At 36.5% G+C, this 13,853-nt stretch overlaps 1 protein-coding gene and 1 long non-coding RNA gene across 2 annotated transcripts in view; one reads left to right on the forward strand and one right to left on the reverse strand.

Moving 5' to 3' along the window:
* Nucleotides 1-4,465: 4,465 nt before the first annotated feature.
* LOC127426269 (leucine-rich repeats and immunoglobulin-like domains protein 1) overlaps nt 4,466-13,853 on the forward strand; it is a 63,236-nt gene continuing 53,848 nt past the window's right edge. The window contains exon 1 of the mRNA XM_051672956.1: nt 4,466-5,606. Within this exon, the coding sequence (XP_051528916.1) occupies nt 5,362-5,606 (245 nt within the window). The 5' untranslated portion in view covers nt 4,466-5,361. The remainder of the gene's footprint in view (nt 5,607-13,853) is intronic.
* The window catches only part of LOC127426295 (uncharacterized), a 28,281-nt gene continuing 26,674 nt past the window's right edge, over nt 12,247-13,853 (reverse strand). The window contains exon 3 of the long non-coding RNA XR_007894763.1: nt 12,247-12,480. This is a non-coding gene — a long non-coding RNA (uncharacterized LOC127426295). The remainder of the gene's footprint in view (nt 12,481-13,853) is intronic.

Here is a 13,853-nt window from a genome sequence, read left to right on the forward strand (position 1 = left end):
GATTCAATGCCTTGATAACACTGTGTAAACACAGTGTAAAGTTTTGAAATTACAGTGAAAAGATTTGTAAAACTTTGGTCATCAATGCAGATGTGTCATGTTAGGACTGATCAACAATCTTTCTTCTCATATGCTGCATGCAATTTATTTCAGCCCTAGTTTCTCCCAAAATAGCTGAACTATTAACCAACTGTGCATTTAGGAGGAGGAAAATGTCATTAATGAATTAAATAAATGATTGAATTGTTCAAATATACATTGAACTATTCAATAATTTAATTAAATTAGAGAGAGAATTTTTTTTTTACTTTATTACATCATGTGTACAAATTACATAATTACACCTCTGATTTGAGATTACAGTTTTGTAATACTGAATATCCATCATCACTCTAGATTTCACCCATGTTGCACCCTGCCCATATTCAGAGAAAAAGCTGAACCTAAAAAAAACAACAAAAAAAAGAATGTTGCTAAACAAAAGGTGCATCACCTTAATACAGAAGTCACCTTTCACACGATGCATTCCTGACCTGCACCACACAAAAAACCTGTTCCAGACCTTTGCTTCTTTTATCACCTATTCTGTTGTCCCTATTAAAACACTTCTGCTCAAGTAAACATGAGATTAACTGCATTTGTGCAAGGTTTGTGTTCTCCACCCTGTCAGCAGATGGGAGGCAGTATCTACACATCACGTCTGAATTTGTGTGCTGACATATAAACACTAGGCAGATGTTACCCAGGTAAATACTTATAGAAGCAAGCTGTTAACACAAGTCTGTAGTAACAACGCATGCTTTCTACGAGAATGACTTCAAGCTATAGGCAACGTGCAACTCTCAAGAGCAGGTCGAGGAGGAGACATCTTTCAACACGTTCCGTTTTGGCTGGTACGCGTTGAGCACTGGGAAATAAAAGGAACTTGGCATAAGTGGGCGAGATTCACTCACTTGATTAAACAAACAACAGTGAGAAATGTAAATGTTAGTGTATACACACAATAAAAAAATCTCTGCCTTCTTGTTTGGACACCTGCAGAGTGGTTGTGCAAAGTTCTGCCCAATTCATGCCACTGGGCTTGAGTTAAAGACAGTTTTCCATAGCCAGAAATTCTAGAAAACAGCAGCCATTGTGAGGATGTTAATCAACCATAATTGTCTAGAAATGTACAGCTAAATAAAGCCTCAATTAAAGAAATCTACATTTGTCCCAATGCATATGAAACCTTTCTTCATGTCTAATCTGAAATTCAGACAGCGCTCCATGACTGCGTTTTCTCCTTGGGGTTCTTGCTTTTTTGAAGATTGCATGAGATGTGCAAATGTCTCTCCTTTCTTTTTAACCTAGGCATTTCCTCGCTAGTGCACACCCATTACCCATCCAGAGATAGCACAATGTGCTGGCCTCGTTTCACGCCTCTCCGTTTTATTGTTGAAGAATAGCTTGAGCAGATGGGCTCATTATCTTTGAAGATTCCTGCACGGCCTGCGTGATAAATTGGCATAGGACTGCAACACAGACACACAAAACACAACGCACGCAGATGGAACGGCATCCCTTCCAACTTTGAATTATCTACCATTTCAAAACTCAGGCCCACTTGCCTTCACTTTCTCTCTCTCTCTCTCTTTCTCTCTCTCTCTCTCTCTTAAGTTCTCTCTCTTTCTAAGAGGCACCAAATGTCTTTATGTCTTGCGCTGCCTGTCCAAAACCATGCATGAGTGTCTTTAATCGTTTTCCAGCTGTGGAAGAGCACTGGATGAAAAGTGAGTGAGAGAGAAAGAGAGAAAAAAGAAAGAGAGAGCAAGAAAGTAAAGTAAGGGTCTCTCATTTGATACGCACATTAGTTTATTGGCACACTTTCTTGTCACTACAGCTGATCTAAAAGTCAGTGTTCGCTAAATTGCGCAAGTGTTGAATTAAGTGGTATGTGTGAAAGGGTTTAGTTGTTTTTGCCATTTGATTCTAATCAAATTTAAATATCAAAGTTATTGCTGTAATTTTTTTATTAATATTGTAGCATTGCAGTATTGTTGTTTTTTAAGTGTACTTGTGCTGCTTATAGACCTTATTCATGGTAGTGCCATCTTTGATTTATAATGGGAATGATAACGAGGCTGTGAGGGATAGACTTAACATCTCTTCAGTAGTTTTTTGTTTACTGAATGTTCTTGGAAGGATGTTTTTTCAATGTTTTGTCCGCAGAATTATCCAAAAACACTTCAAACTGCAGCTCATTGAAGAAACTGTATGTCTATCCCACACAGCCCCGTTATCATTCCCATCAAAAATCAAAGATGGTGCTGCTGTGAATAAGGTCTATACCCTTCAAAGCACTAACCTGTGTCTCTTTATGGTCTCTTGACTCTTGGTGTGTCACAAGTTTTTTGTAAATCAAATGATTTACTAGTGGCACACTGACAAATAAATCATATGTGAAAACATGTTAATGTCTTTCTCAGACTAGAAGGCCAAAATACCTGAACCAAATGCCATTTTGGTTAAAGAGGACGAAAATACAGGATAACATATTGAAATGGATATTTTCAAGCAGTGTGGCTTAAAAATGTTTTTCACACATTGTTTTTGTTTGTTTCACAGTTATTGTTGTGCTATTCTTAAAGGGATAGTTCACCCAAAAATGAAAATTCTCTCATCATTTACTCACCCTCATGCCATTCAAGATGTGTATGTTTTTCTTTCATCTGTTAGACACAAATGAAGATTTTTAGAAGAATATCTCAGTTTTGTAGGTCCATACAATCCAAGTGAATGGTGGGCAGAACTTTGAAGGTCCAAAAAGTACATAAAGGCAGCATAAAAGTAATCCATACGATCCATATGTTCAAAAACGAGATGATAAGTGTGGGTGAGAAACAGATCAAAATTTAAATTTGACTATGAATCTCCACTTTCACTTTCACTTCCACATTCTTCTTTTGTTTTTGGAGATTTGCATTCTTCATGCATGTCGCACACCTACAGGGCAGGGAGGAGAATTTATAGTAAAAAAAGTTTCTCTCCCACACCTATCATATCACTTCTGAATATATGGTTTTAACTACTGGAGTCTTATGGATTACTTTTATGCTGCCATTATGTGCTTTTTGGACCTTTAAAATTCTGGCCGCCATTCACTTGTATTGTACCTACAGAGCTGAGATATTTTTCTAAAAATATTCATTTTTGTTCAGCAGTCAGGGACGTAGCAAAGATTTCTGTGCCCCCTGACTGTATATTGCTCTGGGCCCTTTACCTATTAAAAAATAAAGTTTTGAATTTGTTGTGAGCCCTCTGGACCTTTGGGCCCCTAGAATCATTACCACCTTTCTCCCCACTAGCTACGGCCCTGTCAGCAGTAGAAAGAAATTCATGTACATCTGGGATGGTATGAGGGTAAGTAAATGATGAGAGAATTTTCATTTTTGGGTAACTGTTTGATGACATAGCCTAAGCATCCTTTAATGAAATTCTACACAAAATTGTAGCTTTAAACCGTATGTAACGAATACTTTGTTTAATTACACAGTTTGAAAAATGGCATATTAAGGATTAATATAATTTTATATATTTTTTTAATTTTATATATATATATATATATATATATATATATATATATATATATATATATATATATATATATATATACATATACATACAGGGTTGGGAGGGTTACTTTTGAAATGTATTCCACTACAGATTACAGAATACATGCTGTAAAATGTAATTTGTAACATATTTCGTTAGTTTACTCAAGGTCAGTAACGTATTCTAAATACTTTGGATTACTTCTTCAGCACTGGTAGATTTTTTCACTTGTTTTGACTATAAAAACTCTACCAGTACAGTAAGACAAAATACATATGTTAAAAATATATTCTCTGAAAAACCTAAATATCTTTCACAGTGTTGTTTCTAAAACAAGATTTATCAAATTGATCTTGCTTTAAGGATTTTTAGATATTTTTACAGGAAAACAATACAAAAATTATTATCCAGAGTATGATTTTTGCCCTAATGTCAAAGGTCTTACTAGAAAAAAAGAAATTATGATCTAACGTGAATTTTCTTGATAAAAAAATTCTTGTTAAAAAAATTCACACATTTCTGTTTGATTTTTATCAAAGCTGGCCCGACAACATAAATAAATAAAACGCAAAAATGTCAATTGCTTATTTCCCTCTCCGTCCGCTTGACATTGTACAGTTTTCTCTCGTGATCGTATTCAAATATTCGGCACGGAACAGTATCCCTTTAAGATACGATGAGAGTGAAAGCAGGCGGTGCCGTTTCGCACTCTGGGTGGGAAAGATGGGCGGGGCCTACGCGAAGTGACTGACAGCCAAAATCGTGGCGCCCGAGCGCTCCGAAAGAGCCAGTTAGATCCAGAGTTGGGCTGTCCATCATTCTCAGAGAACCAATCAGGAAGCTCAATGTGAGAATCTTTATCACTTCTCGTGTATCCAACGTGGGGCAAAAGACCTTTAGCTTAAAAGAAAAGTAAAGGCTGGGAGGGGGAAAACAATCGTTGGAAACGATCAGGAGTGCGAGGTGAATTTGTGAATTATCGGATCGCGGGAGTTTTTATGGACCGTGCACGAGATCAGGATAAAAAGCTTCCCAGTTTCTTCAACCTCGCGCAGGACTGCAGGAGAGAGTGAACGAGAGCCGCAAAGTTCACAATACTCGGATGGGTCACTGGAACAGTTTCGCCTTCGTGTTGTTTCAAAAGTGTTTTTTGTTATTGACTTTAATGAGCTGAATGAAGTCTGAATTCACTGTTCGGAAACTTTATATCTTTACATCTGTAAAGAAGCGAGAGGATCAAAGCTTTTAAAGAGTGCGTTTTTTCCCCGAGGAAAAGTTTGTTGTAAGCGCCGATGGTCCCAGAGTTTATTTCAACGCGTTCATATGGAGTTAATGGACATGGTTTACTGTGTTTTTCCTTTTCATAGCAATGAAACACTCGGGAGAAAAACATTCCAAGAACTTGACGAGTTAAACAACTCAAACTATATGTGATCTAGTGGACCTCTCTTGCCAAAACAAAGCGCACATCTATCTCCCATGCAGACCCCTTTTTCAACCTTTTAAGGACAACTGCTCGCAACTTGCTTTTAGTTTTGGCTTCTGGACAAGTTTCTTGTATTGCCTTGTCGTGATTCACCTTTGATTTACTTACGTGGGACAGCAAGGGAGATACAATTTTACTGTGGACCGTTTTCAAGTCCAGGACTCATGTATTGCCTCCAAACAACGCAATATAATTTAATATTACCGTTGTGTAAACAAACAACTTATGAATGTGAATTACTCGTACTCTGAGAAACTTAATAACCCCATTCTGTCCGTTTGTGGATGAGAGATCAGTCGTTAAGCGCTGAGACAACTGGATACAAAATGGCGGCGTGGCCGGGACAGATGGGATCACTTTCATATTATGTGTTTTATTGGGTTTTGACGCTGGAACTGTTAATCAATTATGGCTTGAGCTCGGACGCACCGTGCCCTCACAACTGTACGTGTACGCTAGACACGACCGACTGCAGTCACTTGAACATGACTGATTTCCCTCAAGACTTGCCTAAGAGGACTGTGCATTTGTAAGTAAACTAAACAGCCCTGTCCAAACTGCTTATCTCGAGTAGAAAACAACTTAATCTTCGTTAACCTACTAACAGCGCTGTTTTGAGTTCATTTAACACCACCAACCTAAGTTGTCCTGGAAAGAAAGTGACTCGAAGTCACAGAATACCAAATGACATGTGTCAAGTTTCATGCCTCGTTACATACTCCATTCTCTCACTTATTTAAAATGAATTTTGAGTGCTGGCAGAGCTATTTCTTATAGAAAATGTGTTATCATATTAACGGTTAAATATTGGCTTAGTTTATGGCCTGCTTGGTTATAACATTTTTGATACTGTCATAAGTTTGGAAATTCTGACAGAGGTTTGGGAAGCCTGCTGGAAAAGAGTCAATGTAATCAAGCAACAATCATAAATGCACAATTTTATAAATACTCGAAGGTCATTTGGCTCTTAAGATGAGCTAATATATATTTTTGGAGTCTTTTCTGGTAACGCTTTACAGTAAGGTTCCATTCGTCAACATTAGTTAATGCATTAGGTTTCATGAACTAACAATAATAATAACTAATAATAAAAATGCAGTTGTTCATTGTTAGTTCATAGTGCATGAAATAATGTTAACATGTACAACTTTTGATTTTAAAAATGTATTACTAGATGTTGAAATTAACATTAACCAAGATTAATAAATGCTGTAAAAGTGTTGTTCATTGTTAGTTAATTGTTAGTTAATTGTTAGTTCATGTTAGTTAATGTTGTTAACTAATGGAACCCTTTTGTAAAATGTTAACTCTTTTCTTTCCAGTTTACTAAGACAGATAGGCCTTAGTATAACGTTTATAACTCTTCAAATAAGTACCTGTTCATAGTTGTGTTTAGAGAGTTCATATTATGTTACTGAGGTAACATAGACTTGAAACCGTTTTTGAGAAGTATTATTTTAGTGGCTTATATCTCTTGACGTGTCCCATTCGGATATACTGAAACATAAGAACATTTCCTAAACTCTCAAATGTTTGGAAGGATTAACATTAAGTAAAAAAAAAAAAAAAAAAAAAAACATTCCATGTGAATAATCAATTTTTTTAGGATGGTCTTTATAGACTAAAAATTAAAATGCTGGATTCACATGCATTTTTAAAAGATGTTATTTACATCATAGGGTGCCAATTGCTTTAACCAAAATGATAGATCCTGTTAGCCTTATAAAAAGGAGAACAGTGGCAGTTGTTATTTTATTCTTAGCTTAAATTGCGTGAACTTCCAGATATATTTCAACACCAACCCGCAATGAATATTCTGCGAAATATGAATCTTAAAAAATGAAAATATAATTATTTATTTTTTTAATCATTGTTAAAAAAAATTCTAAACTATTCAACACTTCTGAAAGTTTCTACTTAACCTTTGTTGCTCGTTCGGTTTTAGTGTAATGTATCTCTACAGTCTAGGCACAGTCACTAAGGTGCTATCTGCGTGTATGATCACAATAATATAATTTTCAAAGTAAACAATTTTACTGCCCAGTATTATCTATAACACCTTTACTGTGTTTCATCTCTGCTGAAGATACTGTCTTGTCTGTAGATTTCACAAAGGCAGCTCACTTGCTATTCTTGTTGTAGCGAGGTTAAAAGATGATTATCGTAAACAAGTTTCAACACGGAAGCATTAACTGAAGTCATGAGTTATCTATTTTGCGTTTTATATTATCCAATGTGTCAGATTCTAGTTTAAGATGTGGTGAGTTAGTTACTTCATTGGGCCCAACTTTAAAAATATGTTGGTGTATCAAACAAATGCAACCACATATAACTTTTTGAAGATGAGAACATTCTTGGTTGCAGCAGATGGGAGTTTTGTTTTGCTGGTAAATAATCATCCTTTGTCCGATAGGACTGTGCAACATTCATTAAACATGATATCAGGCTGTAGACGGGAAAGATTATGTAGGTAGCTTTGTTGATGTTCCACATTAAGGACTGTCTAACCTACTGCTAAGTAATTTGACCTGGTCTGGCTGAGTGCTTTAGTTTGTGGCCCATAGATATTTTTGTAGAATGCATGATGTGTGTTTAGATTTTGGATCTGACTGTACCTGGAGGTATATTCTGAAAGTCATGTTCCATGAAATGGAGGCGATTCATATACATTTTTACAGCTTTACTGTTGTTTTGGCACACCATGTACCATAGGACTACAGGGTACGGGGACATTTTTGTCAGATTAATCCATTTATTCTCACAATTTATTAATAAGTGCCAATGAATAATTAATTTACTCCCCTTGCTAAACAACTGATAAATTGGTAAAGCTATATTTGAAGTGTCTTTTCTTGTTTCAAACCAGTAGCACAGGTGGAAAATAGTTTTGACAAAACAACAGTATTTTGTTGGTAGGCCACAACCTAACAAGTGGTGGTATACATTTCCTCATGACTTGCCTTGTATCCGGTCATTAAAGGAATAGTTCACCCAAAAATGAAAATTCTCTCATCATTTACTCACCCTCATGCCATCCCAGATGTGTATGACTTTCTTCTGCTGAACACAAATGAAGATTTTTAGAAAAATATCTAGATCTAAATATCTGTAGGTCCATAATGGTGACCAAAATGATGAAGCTCAAAAAAGCACATAAAGGCAGCATAAAAGTAATCCATATCACTCCAGTGGTTTAATCTATGTCTTAAGAAGTGATCCAGTTGATTTTGGATGAGAACAGACCAAAATATATCTCCTATTTCACTATATATCTTGTCATCTGCAGTCTCCTTGGTGATCATGATTTCAAGCTCGATTACACTTCCTAGCACCATCTTCTGCTTTGTGCATGCTTCAAGCACTAGGAAGTGTAATCAAGCTTGAAATCATGATCGTGCCTAGAGACTGCAATGACTAGATGTACAGCGAAAACGGAGTTACATTTTGGTCTGTTCTTACCCAAAATCGATTGGATCGATTCAGAATACATGGATTAAACCTCTGGAGTCTTATGGATTACTTTTATCCTGCCTTTATGTGCTTTTTGTAGCTTCAGAGTTTTGGTTTACCATTCACTTGCATTATATGGACCAACAGAGCTGAGAAATTCTTCAAAAAATCTTCATTTGTGTTCTGCAGAAGAAAGAAAGTCATACACATGTGGGATGTCATGAGGGTGAGTAGGCCTAAATGATAAGAGAATTGTCATTTTTGCTGAATCATTCATTTAAAGTGTAACTTTTTTAATAATATTTATATCTAGATACAAATTGACAATAATTTGTGTGTTAAATATACTTGTTACATCCTTTTTCATCTCTGAAATCTTAAACTTACCCTATTCATGAGCCGTGCTTTTTGTATACCTCTTTGGTAATTTGTATGGACTCAAGGTGCTTATGCTTATGATATGCAGACTTAAGTTCTTCAGGAGTCACAAAAGAACTGCACTTCAGTGTTTTCATGAACTGAAAGGCATCAGTTCCGTGATCTTATTTTTCCTTTATTGTATGCTTTTGTCTTGACCGATCCTACAGAAGCTGAATTTTAAGGTTAAAGGACATAGATAGTTTTTGTGGTGCCTATCTGCAATATATCAATCAAAAGCAGAAAAAAGCTTTGTTAGGAAAAACCCTGTGGACACGGACTGGGTATAAAGTCTTAAAGTCTTAATACCTTCCAGTTGTCCAAATACTTTCTCTGCTGTGCCTGTATTTTTTTTCCTCTTTTTTTTTTTTTTTTTTTTTTTAATGAGTCCCCCGTGGCTCGCAGAGACCTTGATGGCGATGATAGGAAACAGCAAGGTGTTGGCAATGCCAGCTTGCATATGGCCGTGTGTGGATTTAGGTTTACTCCAAGATATGGGCCTTAAGACTCCATTAAGATAAAGAGAAATGGAGGGGGTTGTAGATTGTGGCTGATAGGGTTATACAAGGAGAGAATGTGTCAGGGTTAACCTGAGAGTGGAGGAGGCTGCTAAATTAATTGATGAACATTATGAATAATCTTGTTGGCTTTGCTGTTGCAGGACATAGTCATCTGAGTTCCCCACCTGCGAATTACACAAATTAAAGCTGGCTGAAAAGTCGTCTGAATTCCTTTTGAATTAAATCAATTATTTCCATAAAAAGATTTTTCCTGCACTTGATCTGTCTGGACTAATGAAAACAACCAAAAAAAATTGAGTAACTTTGGTTTTCATTATGGTAATTTATCAAACATCCATGCTTATCCTTGAGTCCTCACTGTCACCAGTAAATTAGATAAGTTTAATGTTAAATAGTTGTTTGATTTTGACTTTTCATTTAGTGTACTATGAAGTGTATTTTTGAGAGGGCACTTTTAATGAGGATGGAGGGAACAGTTTGGCTCACAAAAATTAGACATGTGATAGCCCTTTTCCACCGAAATTGCGATGGTTCTCGTGCCGAGCCTGTGCTCTGCTGGTTCACGTCCGGGGCAATCTGGAGCCTATCGTAAACTGGCCGTGCTTTTCCACTGACCTGAGAGCCGAACGGTGACATAACGGGTTACTGTCTACATGGTAGTTTCACGTGACTATCTCAAACATAAACAAACATGGCGCGTCACAGTGTGTTTGTATACAGGATATATTTAAACATACGGATTAATGCAATCCATCATTATTACATTGCTCAACAAGATTGTCAGAGACGACATCTACGCTAAAGATGACAGGTAACGTAATTACATTATATTGTATGAACTGTGGCTTAACTTAAGTTCTGTAAACTGTTACAGTGGAATCATTATTAACATTGGTGTAGCAGATGGTTGTATTTGCATTTTTGCCATAGCATATAATATTATTGTTTGAGAATCCCACCGTTTTACTTAACAGATAGTCGTGATCTTCCAAACTTATTGAGTAGCTGGTCAAGAATCCCCCCCCAGAATAAAACAATGCACAAAATAGATGACAACAGTGTAAGAAAAGCTAACAATTTGGAAAATTTAACAACTTGCTGAGATCAGCTGCAGAGGACACTGGCGATTCACTGTTTATCATGAACGTTACAGGCTGAAATCGATAACCTGGTTAGTTGGCAGGCTGGTTGGTGTCCGAGTTAGCTACTGTTGTTGTTTGGGAAAACTTTACCATGGTTACGAAACATTATCCCGCCCTCCGTCCCCTGACGTAATCGGTTCCTGCATAGAGACCAGCAAGCTTTTAGGACTGATGCAGAACCAGGTTTTCGGCCCCGGAACGGCCTTATCTGCGGTGGAAAATCGCGGAACAATTCAAGAATTCGCACCGGCCCAGGAACCCGCACCCGAACCATGTCGGTGGGAAAGGGCTATGAGTTGTCCTTCTCAAAAGTAAACTGTGGGTTCCCGACCCTTTGGTGGCCTTCTAGCTTGTTTGAAAGCTGAGAGGTTAGTGACTGGTATGTATGTGCACTGCAGCCTGGGTTGCCACATGTGTGAGTGTGGTTTTGGTCCCCTCTTAAGGGTTGGTAAACAGCCCACCAGATTTTTGTTGTTTTTTTATGTGAGCATCTGTGTTAAGACATAGGGGGTTTCTCTTTTTTACAGTCTCTGTCACCTGTTGTGGAGTTGCTGAGTAAACCTGAATGTTAAGAATGCAGTACGTCTTTGCATTAACTATAAGACCTAGTTTAATTTTTGTCAAGGTCCACAGCTTTTCAATCAGGAATCTTCTAGATCTTGATAATCTACCTCTCCAACTCATTGTTTTTTGTTTTTACATGTGGAAACAGTAGGACCTTTTGAAATCCATTTTTTTTTTTTTTCAAATTCCATTTTATTTTTGCCCAAATTTAATTTTTTCTGAATTCCATGTTTTAAAGTTTGATTAATACTTTGATGCTTTTTGATGATATAAAAAAAATAAAAAATATTCAGTACAACAGCACTCTTGCTTGTGAGATATTGCTTAAATATAATGTAATTATTATTGATATAATTATGTATTATTATTATTTGTTTTTATTATTAGCACAATGCAATTATTAAATTTTACTATACTGTAGTAATATATATGTGTTGCAATTTCTTCAATTTCACGCATCTAGTTAAAGGGATAGTTCACCTAAAAATGAAAATGCTATCCCAGATGTGTATGACTTTCTCTCTTCTGCTGAACTTAAATGAAGATTTTTAGATTTTCAGCTGTAATGCAAGTGAATGGGTACCTTTTTTTTTATGCTTTAAAGTAATCCATATGACTCAAGTGGTTAAATCCATGTCTTCAGAAGCAATATGATAGGTGTGTGTGAGAAACAGATAAATATTTAAGTCCTTTTATACTATAAATTCTACTCCATGCCCAGTGGTGATATGCATAAAGAATGTGAAAGTGGAGATTAATAGTGAAAAAGGACTTAAATATTGATCTGTTTTTCACTCACACTTATCAGAATCAGAATGAGCTTTATTGCCAAGTATGCTTACACATACAAGGAATTTGTCTTGGTGACAACAACAAGACAGATAATAAAAAATAGAATAAAAAGCAAATAGAAAATATAAGTATAGAAATGCATAATAAGACTATATATATATATATATATATATATATATATATATATGTACAAATACAAATCTGTGATATACTGATAGTGCAAGGGAATGTAATGGCAGAAGAGGTAGGATATGTTGGATAAATATAAATAAATTAAGCTGTGTATTGCACATAATTATTGCTCAATGGGGCAGTTCATGTGCCTGAAGGTTCTGGCGCTCTGTAGCGCCGGCCAGAAGGCAACAGTTCAAAAAGGTAGTGGGCTGGGTGAGTGGGGTCCAGCCCTTTTACTTGCTCTGGAAGTGTACAGTTCTTGAAGGGAGGGCAGGGGGGCAACCAATAATCCGCTCAGCAGTCTGAACTGTCCTTTGTAGTCTTCTGATGTCCGATTTCGTAGCTGAAACAAAGCAGACAGTTATAGAAGTGAAGAGGACAGACTCGATGACTGCTGAGTAGAACTGCATCAGCAGCGCCTGTGGCAGGATGAGCTTCCTCAACTGGCGAAGGAAGTACAAATATCTATTATTATATCGCTTCTGAAGATATGGATTAAACCACTGAAGTCGAATGGATTATTTTTATTCCACCTTTGTGCTTTTGGAGCTTCACAATGTTGGTACCCATTCACTTGCATTGTGAGGACCTACAGAGCTGAAATATTCTTCTAAAAATCTTTGTGTTCAACAGATGAAAAAGTCATACACATCTTGGATGGCATGAGGGTGAGTTAATGATAAGAGAATTTCCATTTTGGGGTGAACTGTCTCTTTAAAGAGCTTTTATTTTGGCAGAAAACCAAATGTTTCATTTTGTATATTTTTGACGTCAGCTTCTCACCTCCGGATATATTTTCATAATGTACCAATAGTTAGAAGCCCTGTACAATTAACAGGATTAGCTGGGAGAGAATTTCTTTCGTATGTAAGCAAAATGGACATTATAACTGAAATATACCCATTGAATCAACATCCATTTGAAATCTGAATCAAAATAAAATCGAGAGCTTGTGAATCAGAATCGAATTGGGAAATCTGTATCAATAACCAGCCCAACTGGATTGTTTTGGCCCTAAAACAGTCACCATCATGCCATAAGCAGTCAAACTTATTTGTTGGGTGGTTCTTTTCATTATCTGAGCAGTATCCTTTATTAATCCATTTGCTGTAGACCTGGAAGACCTTGCATTCAAAACAACGGCTACAAAAACAAAAATCACAATCTAGCTGTGAAACGTTTGACAGAAAACGCATGACATACGTAAAACCTCAACTGGTTTGCTCCAGGTGTGCACGGTAGCCTGGAGCAGAGTTTGCTTGCGTTATCGGGTTGTGAGGAAAAGGAGTGGCTCACCGTGTTTAGCTTGGCCTGCATGTTACAGAGGTTAACGGCTTCTTCCGTTAGCACTGCTCTGGAGTACAGGGACACTTTTTTGTGTGTTTTTTTTTTTTTTTTTTTTGTTTTATTTTTTTTTGGAGGAATTTGTTGATTTATCCTCTAGCTGATATTCAGGCTTGTTTTAGTATTTTTTTTTTAAACCATTAATACAGTCTTCCTTTAGCAAATGTGAGTGGGTTTGCATTAAGTGATAGGCCTTAATAGAATTTAAAATCAAGAAACTAGTGGTATAGGGTTTTTAACAAAGAGATGACAAAGGAAATGTCTTTAAAAATGCTGGTGTAATTATAATTTGGACTAGCTTAGATAAATATAAAAGTTGTTATTATGTCTCGGTTAGGGTAATGGCAGCCACAGCAGAACCAGAATTTAAAT

Source organism: Myxocyprinus asiaticus, chromosome 35, assembly GCF_019703515.2.
Source record: "Myxocyprinus asiaticus isolate MX2 ecotype Aquarium Trade chromosome 35, UBuf_Myxa_2, whole genome shotgun sequence".
Taxonomy (NCBI): domain Eukaryota; kingdom Metazoa; phylum Chordata; class Actinopteri; order Cypriniformes; family Catostomidae; genus Myxocyprinus; species Myxocyprinus asiaticus.